This window comes from Echiichthys vipera, assembly GCF_963691815.1.
Source record: "Echiichthys vipera genome assembly, chromosome: 17".
NCBI lineage: Eukaryota > Metazoa > Chordata > Actinopteri > Perciformes > Trachinidae > Echiichthys > Echiichthys vipera.
The window spans coordinates 27,514,782-27,537,704 of record NC_139842.1 but is presented as its reverse complement, the minus strand read 5'-3'; the positions used below and the strand labels follow the sequence as shown (position 1 = coordinate 27,537,704).

Genomic DNA, 22,923 nt, shown 5'->3' with positions numbered 1-22,923 from the left:
AGGTTCATTTCAACTGAAACGTGGTGGATTGAACACCCTCTTGTGTAAACAAGCGCACTGGCCTTTTAATACTACTAATACGAAAATATACTAAAAAACAAATTTTACGTTCCCAAGAACAAGTCATTAAACCCAGAAAATGTAGCAAAACGGTGTACCCTGTTTTTAGGTTTCAAAATCTCTCACATCAGTGCGCCAAAATATTTCTCTTTCACACACTACAACACTAGCAGGCGCAGTTGGACAGAACACAGCAGAGGACAGTAACGAAAGGATCAGAATTTGATGGATTTTTGTTTTAGCTAATACAGTACCAATCTATTACAATATGGCCACACATGACTCAGGACATTTCTAGTACCAACATCTGGCCAGTATGCAGAACTGCAGTGTGGGTGGTGGGAGAGAGGATTCTGCTAGCTTGTGTGTTGTTTGTGGGTCGGGTTTGAGCCTTTTCTGTCATTGTCTTGGTTATGGATAGGGTTTGGTTGATTTCAAATGCAATTTATTCAGATATTTCCTTCTTTCTCTGGTGTGGTAAACAGTCAGTAAGAAGGGAAATAAAGCAAAAGGTATACACACATACAGGTATGGGCTGGGTTTGAGTTTGAGTTTTAGGATGGTGCAAAACTTTAGTGTGAGGTTTTACTTCCTGAAGGAGTCCATTTGCAAATGCTGTTACTTCAGGACAAACTGTTTGTGAGCTGCAGGTATTCTTAAGCATGCTTCATACTTCTGCATTTAAAGGTTACACTGTACATACACAGCTGCTATAGGTAGATATAGGTCATCATGTAGACATCTTCAAAAATGTAACTATGCATTTGGGCTTCGGGGGCTTCTGAAGTACCATGTGGAATAGAATAAGGAAACATCAGACTCCTTGCCATTTCTCTATAACATGTTTTCATAAAGCAACTTGTGTTGACTGATGACTTTGTAACTCGGTATGAACAGACTGGCATCACAGCCTGGTTGGCAGGACACTGTTTGTGTTCAGATAGGGGGGGGTCAGACGTCACACTGAGCTCAGGGCGTGGTGGGTGATCCCCCCTCAGTTAGAGTCTTGAAGTGGACAGAGAGAGACTCTTCCTCTGGGTTTGGCGGACGCCTGTACTCCTCCTTGGTGATCAAGTAGCCCAGCAGCACCCCGAAGCACACCAGCAGGATCCCCAAGATGTTGGCCAGCACCCCCTCCGGGGCGAACAGAGAGTAGGTCGACCTGGGCCCAGAGAGAAGGACAGACAGACACCATGGGACATAGGATTCACCTCCATTGTATTAATTAATCAATATCAATAATTACTAGCATTGTTGGGTATTATTCAAAGTGACTGAGAAACTAGTTTTTGACAGTCACACACACATACTTGATGCTGAAAAGGAGTTTCTCTGTGATGCCGAGCAGGCTGCTCCCTACAGCCATAACCAGCAGAACCAGACCGCAGAACACATGGATTGGAAGGTACCAGGCTCGTAACCATGACGACGCAACAGGAAACAGGAAGAACAGCAAACCCATCACCCACTGGGAGAAATGGGTTGAGAACTGTTACTGTTTTAATCCACAGTAACACTTCAGGCCTTCGTGTCAAAGTCTTACCATCACATACAATGAACATGTGTGTGTGTGTGTGTGTGTGTGTGTGTGTGTGTGTGTGTGTGTGTGTGTGTGTGTGTGTGTGTGTGTGTGTGTGTGTGTGTGTGTGTGTGTGTGTGTGTGTGTGTGCATGTGCGGGTGTCTCACACTTTGAACCTTTATCAGTTCAAAGTGTTTTGAACTGTTTGATATTAAGGTAAGAACTTCAATTTTTTAACATACACACTCATTGTATTCATTGTACTGCATTGTATTGTGCTGTATCGTATAGTATTGTATTGTATTGTAATGTATTGTTCTACGTCATCTACGCATGCGCAGCTTCGGTAGATTTCACTGGATTTCCCACCACTTTGGCTCTGGAAAATATTGTTTTTAACATAGTTTATCGTTTTTATATTTGGAATCACTCGTGCCCAACTTTTATTGTATTTATTTTTTTAAAACATGGACCAAAGCTTTTAACCATCGGGCCTGTGGTTGCCTCTGATTACACCGGAGAAGTAAAACAAGGAAGTTGTGACGCCGAATCGTACTAGCGAGGCCCCAATTTTTAAATAACTTTTTAACTCAGTGGGATCTAAAAGCAACTGGTGAAGTGGGCTGCCTGCCCAGGAGTGAAGAAGGTCTCCCTGGACATTCGGCTCCAAGGCCAGACTTAAACTCACCTCCCTGTGGTGGTTATGTGTCCCGGGGTGACGGATCCCCAGCACAGGCTGCGACATGATGGCCGCGTGCGAGTCCTGTCTCCCCACCCTCTCAAAACTGAGGGAGAACGTCTATGGCCTGAAGGCTGACCTCAAGGAAAGGGACAAAATCCTTGACCACGACCCAGGCGAAGCTCGTCGCCCATCTCAGGGCTTCCGGCGCTGGTGACCAGACCATGACGGCTGCAGACAACACCACCCTGCCTTTGGAGTGGCTCCATAACAACCGGATCTCCGGCACCAGCACTCACGGAGTCCCGCTGGCAACACCAGGGAGCCAAGCCCAAGTCTTCGGCACCCCTCACCTCCTGCCTTCGCCCCGCGGAGTACCAGTGCTCCACCAGGGAGGACGGGGCAGTGGCTCCGGTTCTGGGCAGCTCAACTCCACTCAAGCCAAGTGAACCCTGGTCAGTGGTGAACAGGTGCACTGGGGCTCGCCCGTCTCTCCCTCCTCCACCTCTGGATCTACCACTGAATAACAGGTATGACGTCCGAAGCCTGCAGGATTTCCCTCCACTGGGTGTGCGCTCCAGCTCGTCCCAGGAGCTGGGGTGCGCCGATCAGAAAAACTAGTCCATGCATTAGTTAATTATGGCAAGACTATTAACTTCTAACTCCTTATTATCAGGCTGCTCCAATAAATCTGGTAAGAGTTTCCAGTTGGTCAAAAATGCTGCAGCTCGTGTACTGACTAAAACAAATAGAAGAGAACATATTTCTCCTGTATTAGCCTCTTTGCACTGGCTACCTTTAAAATCTAGAATAGGTTTTAAAATCCTCCTCCTTACCTACAAAGCTCTTATTGGTCAGGCTCCGTCGTATCTTAAAGAGCTCATAGTATCGTATTGCCTGACTAGATAGCAGGGCTACTTGTCGTTCCTAGAGTCTCCAAAAGTAGAATGGGAGGCAGAGCTTTCAGTTACCAAGCTCCTCTCCCGTGGAACCAACTCCCAAGTGTTATTCGGGAGGCAGACACCGTCCCCATATTTAAGAAAAAACGTAAAACTTTCCTCTTTGATAAAGCTTACAGCTAGGGCTTACGAGCCCTTAGCTATGTTGTTTTTTTAGCTAATTTTGTTCTGCCATATGATGCTGCTATAGGCCTAGTCTGCCGGGGATAATCCTGTTGCTGATACTGTGAGCTTTTATCCTGTCCATCTATATCATTCATGTCTCATTAATGCAGGTAACTAATCCAACTCCATGTTTGCCACCATAATTATTATCATTGTCATGTTCTGTCACTCTAGCTGTGCCTGTTTCTTGCTGTTCTCCTGTATTAACTGCCATAACTTGTAAGTCATATTCACATTGCTTTAGCTATCACTAAAGTCACTCTTACTTTTGTGGTTGCTTGCATCTCTGGAAGTGTGTCTGTCTGTCTGTCTTTGTCTCTCTCTGTAAATCTGTCCGTCTTTTCTCTCTTTCTCTCTTCTTTTCTTCCTCCCCAACCGGTCAAGACAGATGACAGACAGAGCTGGGTCTGTTCCACGTTCCTGCCTGTTATAGGGAAGGTTTTCGTTCCCACCGTACTCTACGAGGGAATTATTGGGTCTATGTAAATCATAAATTAAGTCATAGAGTGTGTGTCTATACCTAATCTGTAAAGTGTCCTGAGATAACTTTTGTCATGATTTCTCACATAAATAAAATTGAATTGAATTGAACTTAAGGCTATATTTTATAAGAAACCTACTTCACATTTTTGGTGGATACTATGTGAGCCTGCTTCAGGCTAAAGCCTGAGGATTTCCTAGCAGAGACTCTCAGCACATCATGTCACCCAAGAAGGACCAAAGCAGCAACCAAAGTAATGAAGAGGAATTGGTTTCGCTCTTACAGGTAAAAGATTTAAGGAGTCAACAAAGGGATCTGTCCATGCAGCTTCTGCAGCAGCAAGAAAGCAACTTTAAGACTGTTTTGGGATTACTTATGAACATGTGAACACTCGGATTGACAAAGTGACCAGAGACACGCAGGAGCTCAGAATCAGCCTGAAATGCTTCTAGAATGGAGATCGGTAAAGTCGCCGGATCAGTTCAGAACAACGGAATGAAAAACTTGGAAAATGCTCCGGTGGCTGTTTATTTTTCGAGATCGCTGATTGCTCATTTAGCTGTCAATCAAAAAAAGATTCTGCCTCAGACAGCTCATCCAATCATCATGCAGAAGCCGAGCGTCCGGGCCAGCCCACTGTCCCATAGACCCACAGAGACGCTGAGCGTCTGATGGGCGGGACAAAGCCCAGCATTTATCGAGTGAGCATCTAGTTTGGCTGCAGTGGAACAACCCGCTCTACGCTTCCCCATTGAAGTCAGTAGAAGCTTAGCGTCCAACTGTGTAAAGCGCTGTGGTGCTGTGGGGATGAATGAGAAGGAAGTTGCACCGGTTACCTGTGGTAAGTAGCTGATTCTGAACAAAAGCTGAAGGCTTTCTAGCGCGTTTTTAGTCAATGTAATGTACTAACAGCAGTACATATTTCCCTACTTTTTTTGGTGACATTTTAGGGGAAGCTGAGCCTCCCTTGCAATCTTACCAGCTGATGTTACCACGCCCAAAGTCAACTGCTCCATCAATCTTTGGAACACTTGCCCACTAAAAATATGTAAACTGAAAAGCAAAGTATCTTTCAAGTACAATCTGTGAATGCACTATTTAAATTTGTGAGTATTTACTGTATGGATATAATAATGTTTGTAATGCTGTTATAACTTATTCTGAATATTGTATGATGATGTTAGTAATGATGTCTACAATGTTTTACTGCTTTTAGATTATCATTGTTAAGTGAGGTTTTTTTTATGTTGTTTGGGTCCCCAATAAGACTAGCTCATCCAACTTTGGTGACAGCTAATGGGGATCCTTTAACAATTAACAATAATCCACATTATAGCTCTATGTAGTAATCAGGGTTAGGGTAAGTCTCCAAATAGTGTGTGTGTGTGTGTGTGTGTGTGTGTGTGTGTGTGTGTGTGTGTGTGTGTGTGTGTGTGTGTGTGTGTGTGTGTGTGTGTGTGTGTGTGTGTGTGTGTGTGTGTGTGTGTGTGTGCATGTGTGTGTGTGTGTACCTGCAAGCAGAATAAGACTAAGGTAGCCATGCCACACCAGCTGTGTAGAGAGTACATGTCTGGGATCTTTTCTGCTCTGTGGAAGTCAAAAACAGCTACAAAACCTGCACGCACGCACGCACGCACACACGCACACACGCACACACACACACACACACAATAATAATAAAGGTATATTTTTCTCTCCATCTATCTCACACAAATATACACACTGGTATTAACTTAACTCTCATATACACACACACAGACACACATACACACGCACACGCAGACACATCTCTCTTTCTCTCTCTCTCAATTCAATGCAGCTTTATTGGCATAAAGACTATGTTGCAAAAGCATAAAGATTCAATAAAACAAAACAACAATACATTGCATAGGTATTATAAATACTGTAAAGTAAAAAAAGGAAATAAAAAAATAATAATTTAATTTAATTTAAAAAAGGGGTGTGTGTGCATGCGTGTTTCTCTTTTTTTCTCACCTATGATGCTGATGATGAGGGCCAGCAGGTGAATGATGCCGTGAAGCAGCTTTACATTCCTCTTCGCCTCATTTCTAAATACTCTGTAAACCAGGATGGCTGCAGAGAGAAAGAGGTATATACTGAATGTTATCTTATATGGTGTATCTATATGGTGCTTTGGCTATTTACTGCTAAATTGTTTTTCTTTTGAAACTTTCATGCCTATAAAGACTTTAAAAATTACCCGAATTAAAACAAAAAATCAATCACAAAGGGGAACCAAAGCTACAGAAGCCCTGAAAGACAAAGTGAAAATGGGCATTGTTGGCCAAAACCTAAGTTGATCTTGTACGTAGGAGATGAACTTTGAGGCTTAATTAGTCTGATTTAAAAGTCGTGCCTGACGCATGATACCAAGGGAAGTGAAAGTTCAGCAAAATGCAGCATAAACAACATGTTTTACCTTATTAGTGAACTACATGATGCCTGCAGGCAGTGTAAACCTACCAAATGTGTATATGATGCACCTGGATGCAAGAAATGCAATATATATAAAATTAAAGCTGCAAGCAGCTATGAACGGGTAGGGTCCAACGAAAAAAAACCTGACCTACAATAAGTAGGATCAAAGCATTAATTTTATTTTCTCAGCTATCAATGAATTATAGAACATAAATCATGTTAAATCTAGTCAAACTATTTCAATATAGAATAATAATATGACATCACAATTCTCCATAATAAAATAAACAACAATCAAATAATCATATTGTTATTCATCATATTATGTTATTGAAATAACTCAAAAATCAACAGTATCAAAATATTATGTGCTCTTTATATAGTACTAAGCACACAAACAACATCAGCCACTAAGAAATAAACATATCTAATGTACACAGTTGGTAAATTGTGGCTAAATATGCTTAAAGTTCACAGAGCTAGAGATACTGAGCTGTATTATGTGTGTGTTTAGCATTACACACACATAATACAGCTCAGTGTGCACGAAAACCAACAAAAAAGAAAATGAACGTCTTTCAAATGTCAGATTAATGCTTCAGCATTATCTATTGCAGGGCTGCCCAACACTGCTCCTGGAGGGCCACTGCCCTGCATGTTTTAGGTTTCTCTCTGCTCCAACACACCTGAGTCTAATGATTATCAAACCTGTGACAAGCTTCAGCTGCTTGATAACGAGCACATCATTAGACTCAGGTGTGTTGGAGCAGAGAGAAACCTAAAACATGCAGGGCAGTGGTCCTCCAGGAGCAGGGTTGGGCAGCCCTGATCTATTGTGTCTGCCCTGATGCTAGTTAGCACCAGGAGCTAGCGGACAGACATTATCTCGTATGCTAACGGTTAACTCATATCACTATTAGCATTAGTGATTTAGCATTTCAAAGTGGTTGCTCACTATGCGTTTTTCCTCCCGAGTGGCTCCTCCAACTGCGCTCACACAGGTCTGGGTCGTCCAGGGGGATTTCTCCAACAGTTTTCTCTGAGTTTTATCCACATTTTATTTTATCGTTTCCCCATCCCAAAGTGTGTGTATCGTGTCTCTGAAATGATGGAAACTCTGAGTTTTACATTTCACAAAGGGAGGTAAATCAAACCAGAGAAAGAGGGGCAACTCTAGCCTGTTTCACAGAGAGAGGTAACAATCTCTCGGCCAGTTACCATGGTAACATCCTCTATGAACCTAACCTGGTTGGGACCAGGTTTTTCACAGCAAACCTCAAGTTTCTCTCTGTCTCCGCCCTCTTTCAGCCACACACGGTATTTGATTTCCTCATTTATTCAGTCAGCAGGGGAGTTTTGGCGTATTCTAGTTCTGCTATAGTTCCGTCTGTTTTCTGAGAAAATCATTGCAAAAATCAGTCAGTAGGCCTACATTAGAAGTTATATTAGGTGGCGACTATTTTCACTACCCTGGCATGTCCTTTTGATAATGATCCTGTGGATGAAGGTGCAGCAGAGAATTAAATATTTGTCGGAAGATGATTATCAGACTGTACAAAGATGTTCTTGCATTTCCAGACAATTATCTTTTTGAGCGGTACAGTTTCCAACATTACCAACTGTTCTCACATCCCAGCAAATATTGTGTGTTGCGCTGAGTTTTTTTGCAAATGGGAGTTTTTTATACAACATCAGCGATGCAGAGCACTTGAGTAAGGCAACCGTATACAGAGCCGTGTGTCTCGCCCTGAAATGGCTACTACCCATTTTTATCATTTTCCCTGGACATAAACCTGTCAGAGAGTTCCACAGTACAGCAGGAGAATGATGTAGAGATCTATTAAATGAATATTAAAAAATATTCTGTTGACAACGTCCAATGACAATGTGCTGCAACCTCAGACTGGGATTATTCATTTGAATTTCTTTCAGGATTTCCCAGTGTGATTGGCTGCATTGATGGCACACACATCCCTATCACGGCTCCATCCCATAATGAAGAAGCTCATGTGAATAGGAAGTCTATTCACAGCATAAATGTGCAGGTACATGTGGATGACTACTGTTTCAAAATGTTAAAAACTGCATCATAGTTCAACATCATTTCAAGTGTGGAGGCCAAGTGGTCTGGGTCTGTTCATGACTCAAGGTTTTATCAGGAGTCTAACCTGAGCAACAGACTGCAACGTGGTAAACAGCCTAAAGATTTGCACAATACTGTATAATTCACTTGTCTCCCTCCTTTTAATATTCTGTATCTATTCTTATGTATCCACTTTACATCACAGGAGAGTTTGATGGCCATCTGCTGGGTGACAGAGGTTACCCATGCCAACCTAGGCTACTGACCCCTTCCCTGACCCTGAGGCAGGCCCCCAACAGAACATTGACCAGGTTGAGATGACCATAGGCCCGCTGAAAGCCCATTTCCAGTGCCTACTTCACCTCAGGGTGACCCCTGATGGGGCCTGTGATATTATTGTGGTATGTGTTGTTCTTCATAATATTGCCACTATTAGAGGAGAGCAACACCCTGCCCAACAAATTGAAGACCCTGATGATGACCCCATCCACCTGTCAGCTATGCTCAGAGAAACCATATGCCATCATCACTTTTGTGATTGAGTCACCACCATCATCACCATCACAGCAGTCAAATAAAGACATAATACACATTTCATTTGGTCTTTATTTCCTGCAGATACAAGCGCTCGTTTAGTTACAGTTCCAATAGTTAACATTATTAACATCATTCACCTGTGACCATGCACCTACATCTAACTTGTACTCCAGTATTTCAATTTCTAGGTCTGCCCTCCTAATCTTTCGGTCCAAGTACTGCATTTCTTTGTCAGTTTTTTTTTAGTTTTCAGCATTTTTTCAGAATTTTATAAATGTCTTTGACTGGTAACTGGGAATACATACAAGGAGGACATTATACATTCCGCAGAATGATCTCACTGTGTCAATCTGTGCAGTGGAAGTTGAGTGACCCTCCTGCTGCTGCCCAGCCATGCTTTGTTAAAAAAGGATGAAAATGTGTTAATACTTCAGTGTAGGCTAAATGTCACTCTATATTCCACCAGAATGTAAAGAAATGTAAATGGAAAGAGAACTATCAGTAACATATCAAGATGTTACCTCTGTAGGCCTCTATGGATTCTCCTCTGTAAAGGCAGCAGATACAGTTTCCTCTTCATCCTACTTGAGTGATAAGTTTCAGTGTATTTAAACTACCATTTGACAAAATCTTTGGAGTATTTCCTACTTAGAGTTACACGGTCTGTTGTGGCGTGAGGGGGCTCCACCAGGCAGACAGCACCATCAGAATCAGTTGGGACAAAAGTAGAAAAAGTCATATGAGGGAGAGGCTTAAAAAATAAAAAAACAAAAAAATAAATATATATATAAATATATATATAGGTGTAGGCATATTACATTTTATAAAAGCACTTGTTTCCTTGGGGGGTGAGCTCAGAGGATGAGCTCCCTCCAGGGATTCCCTCAGCCACTGGCCTTCCTAAATTCTGGCTTAGGGCCAGCTCCTCTGCCTTCGTTAGAGGTGCTGGTGCTGGGCCACCACCTGTTTTACGGGAATCTGCTTTCTTTCTGTTGGCTGAGTAGAAGTCTGTTTTAGTTTAAACAGGCTTAATTAATTAACAGAACATGATATAGATGAGAAGACATTTATGTATGTGAAATCAGCATTATGTTGGGGATAAAACAACTGTACAGTCAAACAGCCACTTACGGTAATATTTACTTTACTTTACAACTTTGCAAAACATGCTCAATATGAGGTACCCCCATGAGATTGTGCCGAAGTCTTACCCATTTGAAAAATGTTTTTATGTTTCATCTTAAGCTGCTGCCAAGTGCGCTTTTCCCCCGCGGGACTGCACCTAAATGAAATAAATGAATAGGCTACCACTCAAGCAGTTCCCCCTGCGATATAATTGTGACTGCAAAGGACTACATTTAAACTTACATATTGACCCTTCTTCCTCTCTTTTGCTGCTGCAGCGGTCTTAAACTTTTGTTGAAAAACGTGCTCAAACTCACCATATGAGTGCAATGATATTTCCAGTTCCAGTGGTGTGAAAAAGGTAGCCCTCCTCTTCCATGTTGCCATTGTGACCCGTCAAATCGGGGCGTCATTGATGCTGTCTTTTTATACTTGTGGTGCACGTGCTTAACTCCAGGTCAAACTACTCCGAGTTGATCAAACTAACGCAAATCAGCTGTTCTGGAACCGAAAACTCAGAGTTTCCTATCTCAGAGAAGATCAACTCAGAGTTCAGGGTTAGACTCAGAGTTTGTTGAACCTGCTTTGTGAAACAGGCCCCTGGACATTATTTGTCCATAACAGCTGATGTGTCTGGTCATGGCTGTTGCACAGGAGGTCTTTGTGTTTGAACTGTAACAGACTGCTGTTGTTTTCAGGTGATTTAAGAAGATAAACATGAGACAGTACCAGTCAAAAGATTTCACACCTTGCCTACTTTTACTCCCTCCTGGCTGGTCTGGCAGCCTGTGCCATCTGACCTCTGCAGCTCATCCAGAATGAAGCAGCTCGACTGGTCTTCAACCCCCCTAAGTTCTCTCACACTACACCGCGCCTCCGCTCCCTTCTCCTGCTTCCTGTAGCTGCTCACATCCGTTTGCTTATCATGCTACTAACGGATCAGGCCCAGCTTACACCCAGGAAATGATAAAACCTTACACGACAGATGTCCATTCTTCTCTGCATTGGCTTGCTGCTCCCACACCAAGTTTGTTTACATGCACAGCAGTAACCCAAATGTGGCTTTCCCCGGTTAAATCACGACTGTTTGCTGTCCTGGCTCCCAAATGGTGGAACGAGCTCCCCATCGACATCCAGACAGCAGAAAGTCTACACATCTTCCACCACAGGCTGAAAACATATGTCCTTTGACTGCACCTTGGCTAAGAAGATGATTTACAAAAAAAATAATTATATATATATATATATATTTATATAGCACTTTCATCCTGCACTTATGTAGCACTCTGTAGTTTGGCTTATTTGACGCTAACGCACTTACTTAATTCTTGCTCTTCTGGTTTGTACCCTAATGGTTGAATGCACTTATTGGGCGTCACTTTGGATAAAAGCGTCAGCTAAATGTAATTTAATGTAATGTAACAGATGTCTATAGATTTATATATATTTTAGTAAATATGCAGTTAAAAGCTGTAACAGTGTGTAAGACATGAACATATAATAACATATGTAAGTACAGCACATATGGAAGGTGCAAAGATGTGCTAACATGCCTCCAGAGAGCAGATATACATATTGTGCAGAAACTGAGCCCTTTACTGTCTTTTCTTTTATTAGGGCAAAAAATTGAAGTAAACACAATGGTCAATTGTGTTCAGATTAAAAGATCTTTTCTTCCAGCTGCCTGTGCCAGCAGCCTTAATCCATTTCCACTAAGCAGCGTCACACGTTTTCTTCTGTGAAGTGCCATTTGTTGCTTTCACAGCGAGCATAAAGACCACTGTCTGTCTGATTCCATAAATGATCAGAGGAATCATGCAATGAGATACTGTTTATCTCACTGCATGCAATGAGACTAACTCCCTCTTTCCCCCAGTCTGAAACACATGCAGCAGAACAGATCTCTGTCTCTCACACACCACCTGAAACTCAACCTAGACAAGACAGAGTTGCTTTTCCTTCCTGGAAAAGATTCTCCCACCTGAGACCTTTCTATCACCCTTGACAACTCTGTGGTAGCCCCCACCTAGACTGCAAGGAACCTGGGTGTGACACTTGAAAACCAACTCTTCCTTACCGCCAACATTGATGCAAAAACCCAATTTTACAGATATATGTTGTCATCTCACATCTTGCCTACTGTTACTCCCTCCTGGCTGGTCTGGCGGCCTGTGCCATCCGACCTCTGCAGCTCATCCAGAATGCAGCATCTCGACTGGTCTTCAACCTAACTAAGTTCACACTACACCGCTCCTCCGCTTCCTTCACCGGCTTCCTGTAGCTGCTCACATGTGTTTCAAGACACTAGCACTTGCTTATTGTGCTACTAACAGATCAGACCAAGCTTGCATCCAGGACATGAATAAACTGTACACCCCAGCCCGCCCTCTGCGCTCTGCATTGGCAAATCGGCTTGCTGCTCCCTCAGTGAGAGGAACACAGAGTCACTCGACTAAGTCACGACTGTTTGCTGTCCTGGCTCCCAAATGGTGGAACCATCAACATCCTGACAGTAGAAAATCTACACATCTTCCACCACAGGCTAAAAATATCTTTCAACTGCACCTTGGCTACAAAAATGATGATTTATTTGAACAAAAAATAAATAAACAAATAAAATAAAAATACAAATTTTCACATGTATAGTACTCTGTAGTTTGGCTTATTTGAAGCTAACGCACTTACTTAATTGTAGCTCTTATGGTTTGTACCCCAGTTGTTGAATACACTTATTGGAAATTGCTTTGGATAAAAGTGTCAGCTAAATGAAATGTAATGTAATGTTTACTGTTAATGATACTGAGGCTTATACTGTTTGCCAAGGTGTATATGTATATTTTGAGTGGCCACAGATGCCTGTTAAGTGTGGATACAGATTGTAGAGGGGAAAAACATCAGTCAAATGTATTTAATTTGATTTAATCACTCAATTTTGAGGTGTATTTGTGTCTGTGAGTGAAGACCCCTCAACCCCACCCCCAGGGTGTTTCCATCCCCTGCTATCCCCCCTTGTCCCCACCTAATGTCCAGCCGACCTTTGTTTCTACCGCTCTAATGCAATCTAGCTCTGCAACAGACAGCTGTGAAGCAGTTGAACTAATCTGGTTACTCTCATTGGCAAAAGTCCCCAGGGCTGCAGGCGCGAAGCAGAGAACAGGACAAACAGCAACATCTCACTTTGTCTTTATGTCTGGCACCACAGACATCACCAGAATTTGTGCATGGTGAGCAGGCAACATTACACCAGAAAAAGCCTAAAAGTAACAGTCTGACCATTTTATATACATTCTTCTTTTTAGGACCATCAACATCTTAGATGATTGACAGTTTGGATATGTAATCTAAAACTTAAAACTAAGCAATTCACTTTTAAAATAGAGTGGTTATATAAAAAAAAATCATGTGAATAAAACTATGCTTTTTGTCATTGGTTGTTGCGTTAAATCAATATCAATACAATACTGCAATTTTCTGATTGGCCATTGTGTAGCCTCATCTTCTTTTTGATTGGCTGGTAAGTGGCAGCTCGACTAAGCTCCAGAGGAGACGCGCCTGATTCCAGTGGGTTCCATAGTGAGAGCAGCTACTGGACTGCAGCTTAGTATAAACTGTTTTTCTGCGTGAGAAATACAATGTGTGGTGGGAGGGCGTGATAAAAGACCGAAATGCGTGACCATTAGCTAAAATGTTCACATAACAGCAGACTATCACAAGGCTGACATATACTGACAGACAACAGCTCACATTCACACGTCCGAATGCAATTTAGAGTCACTAAGGAACCCTACCCAGAGAAAACTCACACTAACAGGGAGAATGTGCAAACTCCATACAGAAGGGCCCCAGCCGGCTGGTGGGCATATGATTGGATAAACCACTTGTCCGTCATCTTTATTGTCGTGCTACTTCAACCACTCACATCGAAACCAACCTGTGACGCTGATGAGAGCAACGCAGGGAAAAGCCAAACAGTGCAAGGAAAATTTGGGAATGAAAGGCAACTCTGCGCACAGCAAACATGCGAGCCGCCATTGTTGTCTGAATCAAAACAGTCGCTTTTCCACTACGTCATATCTATAAAAATCCCGACCATTTTCAGTGGTCCCCAAATCCCTCTCCTAGAAGCGATCCCAGATGGATTAGTGGAGCTAGGAGGAACGAAATTCATCTGGTGAGAGTCAGGTTACCACAACACTACATGAACTGGGAAAAGATTTGCTCCAGTGAAGACTGGAACTATATACAAATATAGATACATTTGACCCGTCATATGTACATTAACGCACATTATGCTTCCTCCATTTTTGATTATCTGGCTCTGTCTTATATTATTCCTTGTTATTTTTTTAACAAATATGAGCTTTTTGTCGGATTGACCACAAACCTAAATCGGTCCAAATGGTCTTTAAAGGTTTCATCTATCTACGTATTAAGCAAGGACAGTCTTCCCCTTGCGGTGATTTGAATTTGCTCTGCACCTGGGTCTAGAAAAAAGCAGATCTATTCCTCCTGTTTCCTTTCCATTTTTTCTGGATCCAATCAATTTTTTCACCTGGCACAGTATTGGTTGGTTAAACATGATGACAAAAGTGAAGCGTACCACCGAAGCTTAGAAACCGCTACCCGTAGATGCAGCTGTCGCTGCAGTTTTAAACGATTTCAGTGGCAAGTTTTTTTGAACACTGAGGAGAAAATTGCCCTGGAGCAATTCCTCCAAAGAAAGGATGTATTTGCTTTACTGCCAACTGGTTTTGGTAAAAGGTGAATCTACCATTTAGCCCCGCTGGTGACCAAATGAATGGAGCAAGTCATCCGGATCTTTGGTCTGATTGGTTGAAGGACTGTCCAATTGCGTGCAGCCATTTGAACTACGCTGAAGAAAATGACAGCAGCCTTCCCAGACCAACGAATAGCCAGGCTAGGTTCAGACCGACCTAAGATTTTCCACATGCCTTCCACATGGCACAAGGGTGTGCATCCTTGATTTTGGACCAAAAATGCCAAACATGGATTGAATTTCTAAAAAAGCAGAGTGAACCCATCTGCTCTGAAGCTGTATATGCTGCTCAGTATGCTGACTGGCTCTTCAGCTGGGTGACGACAGCACCCATGCTCTGCTGAGCTCTGCTTCTGGTTTCACTCAATTTATGATCCGAAAATGACTCAGCGTAACCATGACTACAAACTGATGTGAGTAGGCGTGGATTAATGCACAGGCTGACCAAGGCTGTAGCCCAGGGGCCCCATGTGATAAAAACCCCTCTATTTTCACAAGTACACGACTCTGCCAGGGCTTTTATTTTCACATAACAGTGACAACACACAGGTGCAGCGCTCTAGAATCTGGGAGACGTGCACCGTGGAGAGGCAGGGGGAGACGAGTAAGGCCTTTACAGGTGGTGGTTTTAATTAAGTTTAAGTTTAAGTTTAAGTTTTAATTCCCACATCAATATGTTTTTTTCTTCTTTTTCTTTTTTTCTATTACAGCGTTTTTTTTCATCATCCATCCATCAGGATCGATTTTTAAAGACATCAACCAATCACATTGTTTATTTACTGATGAGGACTATAAGACAACAAGAGAGAGGTCTGCATCCATGGATCAGACAGAAAACTATTTCACTCCTTACACCTCGATGATAGCAGCGCAGATGAATGCCCTTTCCATTCTCAAGATCAAATCCTCCACCATAGAAGTCTAAATCAGCGCCATGAATTTCTTCTTCATTTCTCCTTTGCCCCTCACTTCAGACTGTAGCCCACTGTATCTAAACTCTTTGCACATGCTATTTTTCTCCATTCATAGATCAAGTGTAAGAATGCTTGTTTCTATTGGCTTTTTCACGGCTTTGCTGCGCTGCTACCCTCACCTTCCATCCATCTCGACACACAACCATGCCTGAAATTTCCATTCATTCTTCTGACACTCTCATCAATCACCTCGAATGCAGCAAGACTAACCAGTCTGGCCTTCCTCAACCCTTTTTGACTACACTCGTATCTAAGTCGATACAAACCCTTCCGCAACTTCCTATTTAATTTAAGATTAGCCAGTCCCCCCTTGACCCTCTGTTCATCTCATTGACAAGCAAGGTGGCCACTGGCTTCTGGACCTTCCCCATATCCTTTTCAGATCCCAAATATCCCCCAAGTTATACATGGGCCATTCCTTTCCTATCAGAGCCGCCTCCAGCTTTTCCAGGTCAAAATCCATTAGCCAGATTCATCCCTCCATCCCCACATCCTTTCATACCCTGAGCCTCATCTCTCCCTCCAAACACTAAACCCATCCCTCCTACATAATCGTAATCTTAACCCATATCTTTGTTGGTGTGCTCTTTATTAGTGAATTGTCATTGTGGACTTGTCAATACTTGCAAGCTATCGAGTAGCATCCTCATCATTAATCAGGTTTTGGACATTGGGATGTTTAACTACCAAAAGATTAATTCTTGGAAACTGGAAGGAACGTCAACCAGCCTTCTTCTCTAGGGACTCATGGCTGGGGGAATTTATTAAATAAAATAAAATTATTATTTTTGGTGTGATTTTTGTGTGGTCGGATTATTTATTTTTTGTGTTTGAAAATGTACAATAACTCTAAATCTGAAAAAAATCTACAATATTCACAGCCATAAAAACATTATCAGTCATATTTCTTCTAGTATTGCTGTTATTACTACTACTTGTATCATTCGATCATATTCACCACCTTAATTATTATGATTCGTATTTCTATCACCTTAACTGCAATTGTTTCTACTGTTCATAACACTGGTATATTAACTACCATATTCACATACACTATATATATTATTATAGTTAATGTTAATGTTGTAATGTTGCTTGCATCTCTGGGAAGGTCTCTCTGTCGGATTGCTGGATTAATATTGTATATTTTAATAATTATTATTAATTATTATTATTATTAGTAGTAGTAGTAGCATTAAAGATAGCGTGACTTGTTGCTGCTTATAGGGGAATTTTTGGGTCTATGTAAATCTTCGGCACAGCAGCTGCGTAGCAGCCATGGGTTCAATTCTGACCTGCGGCCCTTTGCTGCCTAAATATTTGCTGCTGTAAATAAAATAAAACTGAATTGAACTGAACTGACTCACCGTCTCCATGTAGGAAGACTAGTCCCAGAACCATGCACAGAGGGTGCAGATTAAACTCCCGCTCTGAGCCGTCCCAGGCAAAGCCCCCGCGGTATTGACCCATCCACACACCGGTCAACACCACTGCCGCCAGACCCAGCACCTGTGACGCTCCCACCAGCCACGCAAACACATGACGTGGTGCAGCATCATCCATGTTCTGAGAAAGAGAAACAGAAAGATTATCGAGCAGCTTCAATGGATGCCTTGGGCTGTCTAAATGAAAATCAATTGAATTAGGTTGTGGACAAAAAAAGAGCATCACGTGGCAAAATCATCTAGTTTCTTTAGCGGAAATGTAGACATGCATTTTCCCCCTCCTTTATTGTTGTAGTTGAATTTGAGTCATTTCATCTTTCAGAAAGCAAGGATGATGTGTGGCATCTTTCCCTCAACCAGTAGGTCTGTGTCTTTCTCTGTGTCCCCTCGCTTAGAGACAGCTTTGCTCTGTTTGGGATTGTCTCCAGACTCCAGGATCGTTCCCACTGAAAAGTTTGGGGAAACAGCTCTGAACTGTTGTCTGTTGGAGGTGGTGAAGGTAACATTTGTGTGAGAGTAAGTGCCACAATTATGAGATTTATGCCTGATCAGGAGCTTCTTAGTTTTGGTTTCCACCCCTGATGAAGAGCCAAGCACAGCCGCTTCTCTAAACTTTGTCTCTCATCCAGAGAGTCCAAAACAGGGTTCCCTGTCTGTCAGATGGTCTGCATAAGATACAGGAGAGCCATAATGTCATGCACAGCAGACTTTGTAACTGAAACACTGATAACTCGGGTGTGACGTCATTCCCAGCCCCAACTTCCGACATCCGAGATTTATGGAACGCAAAATCATTTAGCGTGTGTAGCATAGTGTCCATCACTATGGCAACCTTTGATTGCAGATGCAGCAGCCTCTATTTATTTTTAATGTATAATGTATTTACCCCTTTTGTGGTGTGATTTGCTATGTATCCTATTACAAATGTTTATTTCTACCATTGGATTTTATTTACATCCCTCATTTACCTCTCTAAATTTAATTATCACATTTTTTACTGGGAAGCGAGGAATGATGGTCCTGGTGGACACGTACCATTAACCGTCTTCTCTTATTCAAACTTTAAGCTACAAACTCCATTCAAACATTAAAATATACCACATAGTTCTTTAATTATGGGGATTATTGAACTTTTGTCAACTTTTTGGAAACACCTTAAATATCTGCATCTTTCTATAGGTATTATTCAAATTATTACTATTATTCAAAATTATTCGATGACCATCATCATCATCAATTACTGCAACCGCTAATCCCTGACGAGTTGCGGGACATTGCTACTTCCATTTCCACTGTTCCCAACTATTCCTACTACTTCAACTTCTTATTACACATTCAAGCACGTATTGCAGTGTAGCTTCAGCTTTTCAGCATCCCCGTGCATTTTCCACAGGAAATGCATTGACAAGTTTTCATATAGTATTATTTTATTTTGAAAATCAGTCGAATCACATACAGAATGTAGATTATATCCTCACCTTAGCTTTACCAAGTCTGTGGTGGTGGTGTCTCATTGTCAGCTTAATTTGGGCCATTTGATGACATTTACCATGAATGTCAGTATGTGGGTGAAATTGCAGTGTGAGCTGATTTGGAGATGCTGTGTCAATGCAAGATCTGAGGTGTGCATGTGCAGCCAGCTACAGCTACACAATTTGGCCAAACCCCATAGGACCCAGTATTCAAAGTATAATATATATGAGAAAACATTTTTATTGAGGAGTGAACAGATAATATTTGATCAGCAGAATAGACAGATTTCATTTTTATCCTCAACTGAAACAATACCTGGGGGTGAGAATGTTTGAGGCCAGTTGGGGGGCAAAAGAAAGGTGGAGGATAGCTTGTTCGGCTAGTAACTACATCCTGAAAGGTAACGTGATACATTATGTAACCTAAACTGATTATTCTCAAATTTAAACAAAAAATTGCTTAAAAATTAAAGGTAATAATATGGTAGAGAGATGATTTTGTTGTTGGAAATAAATACATGATGATTGAAATGAGCCTAAATACATATAGAAATTCAAACCAAATCAATTTCATAAAAATTGTTTCAAATGAAGTGCCTGTCATTTCTTGTTATTAAGTCTGAATTTCTCACATACACTTTGTAGCTGCATACTAGCAGACTTTTTGCATGTTGTTTCTTTTCCACCTGGTTTTTATAAGTGGTGTAGCCTTTGCTAGTTTTCAAAGACAACTGACCTTCTGCACATGTGCACATCAGATCGTGCACCTCAATTCTCTAGTGATCTCTGTCTGACAGGATGTAACATTAGCATGCAGCCTCTGTGGATCGGATCTTCGTCAGCAGTCAGTGTATCAACCAATAGGTCAACGGATGACCCCATGAACAAGCCCCCCACCACAGCGACTTCCTCTTTGATCCAATACGAAAATGCCAAAAACGTCAGTTCTGAGTGTCCACTAGGGGCAGGTTTCATAACAGAACAGTTTCTCATTGACCCCCATGTTAAACAGGCCGTTTTCACAGCATGATTAAACCTGTTAAAGGCCTGGGATAGATATTCTAGTCTGTATGTTTAGGTCATATCTCCATGACAACACTGAGGGGGGTGAATTCTTTTGGACCAGGCTAATTTTTATTTCATTGGAGGTGAGACTTTATGAATAATTATGGGCGTGGCCTCTTGAGTGACAGCTAGCCTCTGGCCCTCACCTCTCCTTGGAGGTAAACTTCAGCCAGATGGATGTATCTATCTATACATGCCCTTTTTTGGTAAGAGGAAATGAGGCGGAATCAAAGTCTGACAAGATGGAGACTCCTGTAGGTGAGTACGGTTGAATCAAGTTGAGCGAATGGACCTCAACAGAGATGCTACTGTATGTCGGAGATGCTACATTTTTTATACAGTCTATGTCCATGACACATGCCCCCCTCATTTGCTTAGTGAAGAAGAAATGCATAAAGAAATGTATAAAAGAAAGACGGACTCAATTATCAGTTAAAAAATGAAGAAAAAAATGTCAAAATATATTTAAAACATTTGACATTTTGGCAGGTTCAGTCCTCCATACCTGAGGGCCTTACAGCAATATATCGCTTTATAGTTTAATGCTTGAATTGTTCCCTACGTTTCGCTTTCCATAAAAACATTTCCACCAGAAATGTATGCATAAAAAGCCAATTTGAAAGAAAACCTCTACGTCAACATACGTAGGCTACTATACAACATTTTGCTCTGAAAATGTGGTGAAGTAGAATGTATGATAAGATAGAAATACTGGAGTTTAGCACAAGTACTTCAGACAAAATTGTAGACTGCTTGCATTACTTTAGTAATAGTAAGTAGTACTTGAGCTACAGAATCAAAATGTTGCCAAAAGTACACAACGGCAACTCAACTGGAGCAAATCAATTACCGATAAAGCTTTTATGTTCTCGCCTAGGTTACATCCATAATTTACAGAAAATATCACAGCACAGAGCTCCTTCAGAATCAAACTGCTGACAAAAGGACAGGAGACCTCATGCACTGCTTCTGTCATGTTTCCCATCTCCGAGGAGTGTGCACCACTAACATGGCGTGAATGCAGGAAGTGTCGGACCCAGCTGCTGGAAGTTCCATGAGGACATGAGAAAAAACGAGCCGGAACCAATTGGTTTTCCTGAATGCTCGCCTAATTGTCGCAGCAGTGCACAGCACAGTCCGCACTAACCCTCATAGTCCGCTGTCTCCGCACACACTTCAACTCCAGGGCTGCCATGGGAGAGGCCAGGAGGCTGCTGTGCTGCTGAGCTGTCACCTGTTACCTGCCACTGTTACAGCACTAGCCCGCGCTATATTTGAATCAGTTGTATTGTTAACTTGCGCTCTGATGACGACATGAAGCAATGAAAAGGCAGCTTCCAAACGGGAAATTGAAATAATAAGGTGTGAAATACTTACTGCGCTGTAGACTCTGTTCTGCTCTGATGCTGAGGAAGTCCTGGAGTCTGGCTTTATATATCCGCCTTCCTCCTCCCTCTCACCGTGTACACTGTGTGTGTGTGTGCGCGCGCGCGTGCGTGCGTGTGCGCGTGCGTGCGACTGTTATTTGTTATAGCCTACTACCAATAATATTATTATTATTGTTGTTGTTGTTATATTATGTCAAAATGATCCTCCCATTATATTGCTACAATAAAGCATAAAGACATACACCACAGATCACAAGCCAGTGAGACTAACTCGTTTAAAGTTGTCACAATAACATCACAGGAGAGGGGGAGGGGTAGCCTGCGTGGATTGATGACTAACAGTTCCAGTATAAAGGTTTGTTGCCTTGACAACACTGGAAGGGGGTGGGGGTGGGGTTAGATGAGATTGAGAGGAAAAGGAGGATGGGAGTGTCTGTTATTGAATCATGGCTGTTCATTGGAAGAGGAGCGGGCAAATAAGAATAGTGAGCAAAATAATGAATGTAGAGCTAACAGTACTTCTATGCCTGATACTAAAATGATTAGTGGCACTGCTAACACTGCCACCTGCTTCTGCTACAGTTAGATTATTATGACGCATACCACCCTGCCCTCACTATTGCTGCCTCCAATTAACTGATGCTGATTATCAAATCCACTTGTTTCCATTCATTTCCCAGATACAGCTTTAAAGGTTGAGTATGTAGAATCTTTATTAAAAGCTATACATATATATTTTAAAAAATAATCCGGGGGCGTTTTGAGGGGTTCAGAATGAAAGTATTGCTTTTTAATATAAAAAATATTAAGACTGAATTAATATTTTAACATTTTTTGATGGGTTTGACAATGACTTTCTGTCCCGTTGTGTTTCCATGGTAGCAGCCAATAGCATTGGGCGTTGCTGGTTGCCACGGTTGTCTGTTGTTGGGTGCAGCTACTGTATGCTGGCACTGGGTGAAATGGAGTTTGCCAATCCTGCATCTGTTTCGGAGCCTCAGTGAAGGGTGCCTTATTTGTCCCAGCAGCTGAGTGCGCGGAGACAGGCAAAAACCAGAGTCAAAATAGGCCAAGCATTCACTCCATAGACTGAGAGAAAGGAGAGAAACGCCATTTAAACGCACGCCAAAATGGCTACGTATCTGCTTGATCACTAACATCACTTTCATCTTTACTTAACTGGAACGGCTAATGCTAACGGCTAACGCTAACTGTCAGTCAAACTCCTCTAATCCTTGTTTTTATGGTGTGATTTTCTGGAGGGGACGGGTTCAAAAAGGCTCAAACAGACTCTGGTCTCCTGTAGGCTACCGGGCCGGGTCTGACCAACCTGGCAACCCGACTGCTGGACTTATTTTTTTGTTGTTGTGACGACGATCTTGAGACACAAGATGGCGATGTTCTGCTCATTCTCCATAATTCAACCTTTGTGCTCATCATGCTCACACAGAGCAGTTTCAGTGTCCCGAAATGCAAATTCTAAACCATGTGCCTGTAACAAAATAATTTGGTTGCTGTATATTAATATGTGAAGTTCAGTATCTAGTTCAGAATATTTTATCTTTGTGACTGGTACACGACCCATGCTTCATGTAATTTTTCAGACACAATAATAACAGCACAATACATAAATATCAACCAAACATGAACATAAACCTCCCACAAATAACACAATCAACAATTTTTGTTGATTTAGTGTTATGTTTTTTAAAATTGAATGACTCCGCACAATATTTAAATAATCAGCTGTCAAA

The 22,923-nt window shown here is 41.9% G+C and overlaps 1 protein-coding gene across 1 annotated transcript; it reads right to left on the bottom strand.

The window, feature by feature from the left end:
- Nucleotides 1–402: 402 nt before the first annotated feature.
- cyb561 (cytochrome b561) lies at nucleotides 403–21,176 on the bottom strand. Its single transcript, XM_083931760.1, has 6 exons — nucleotides 21,159–21,176; nucleotides 17,167–17,365; nucleotides 5,860–5,958; nucleotides 5,376–5,479; nucleotides 1,371–1,528; nucleotides 403–1,222 (listed from the first exon to the last, which is right to left on the bottom strand). The coding sequence occupies exons 2-6, from the start codon at nucleotides 17,360–17,362 to the stop codon at nucleotides 1,030–1,032; spliced, it is 750 nt and encodes a 249-aa protein (XP_083787886.1). The 5' UTR covers nucleotides 17,363–17,365; nucleotides 21,159–21,176; the 3' UTR covers nucleotides 403–1,029.
- Between the last annotated feature and the right edge of the window lie 1,747 nt (nucleotides 21,177–22,923).

What these genes read in the sequence shown, in the direction of transcription:
- cyb561 (XM_083931760.1), bottom strand. Translation starts at nt 17,362, where the DNA reads ATGGATGATGCTGCACCACGTCATGTGTTTGCGTGGCTGGTGGGAGCG. An exon ending in AGTCTTCCTACATGGAGACG is followed by an intron (nt 5,959 to 17,166) that starts GTGAGTCAGTTC and finishes TTCTCTCTGCAG; the next exon opens with CCATCCTGGTTTACAGAGTA. An exon ending in AAACTCCTTTTCAGCATCAA is followed by an intron (nt 1,223 to 1,370) that starts GTATGTGTGTGT and finishes CTCTGGGCCCAG; the next exon opens with GTCGACCTACTCTCTGTTCG.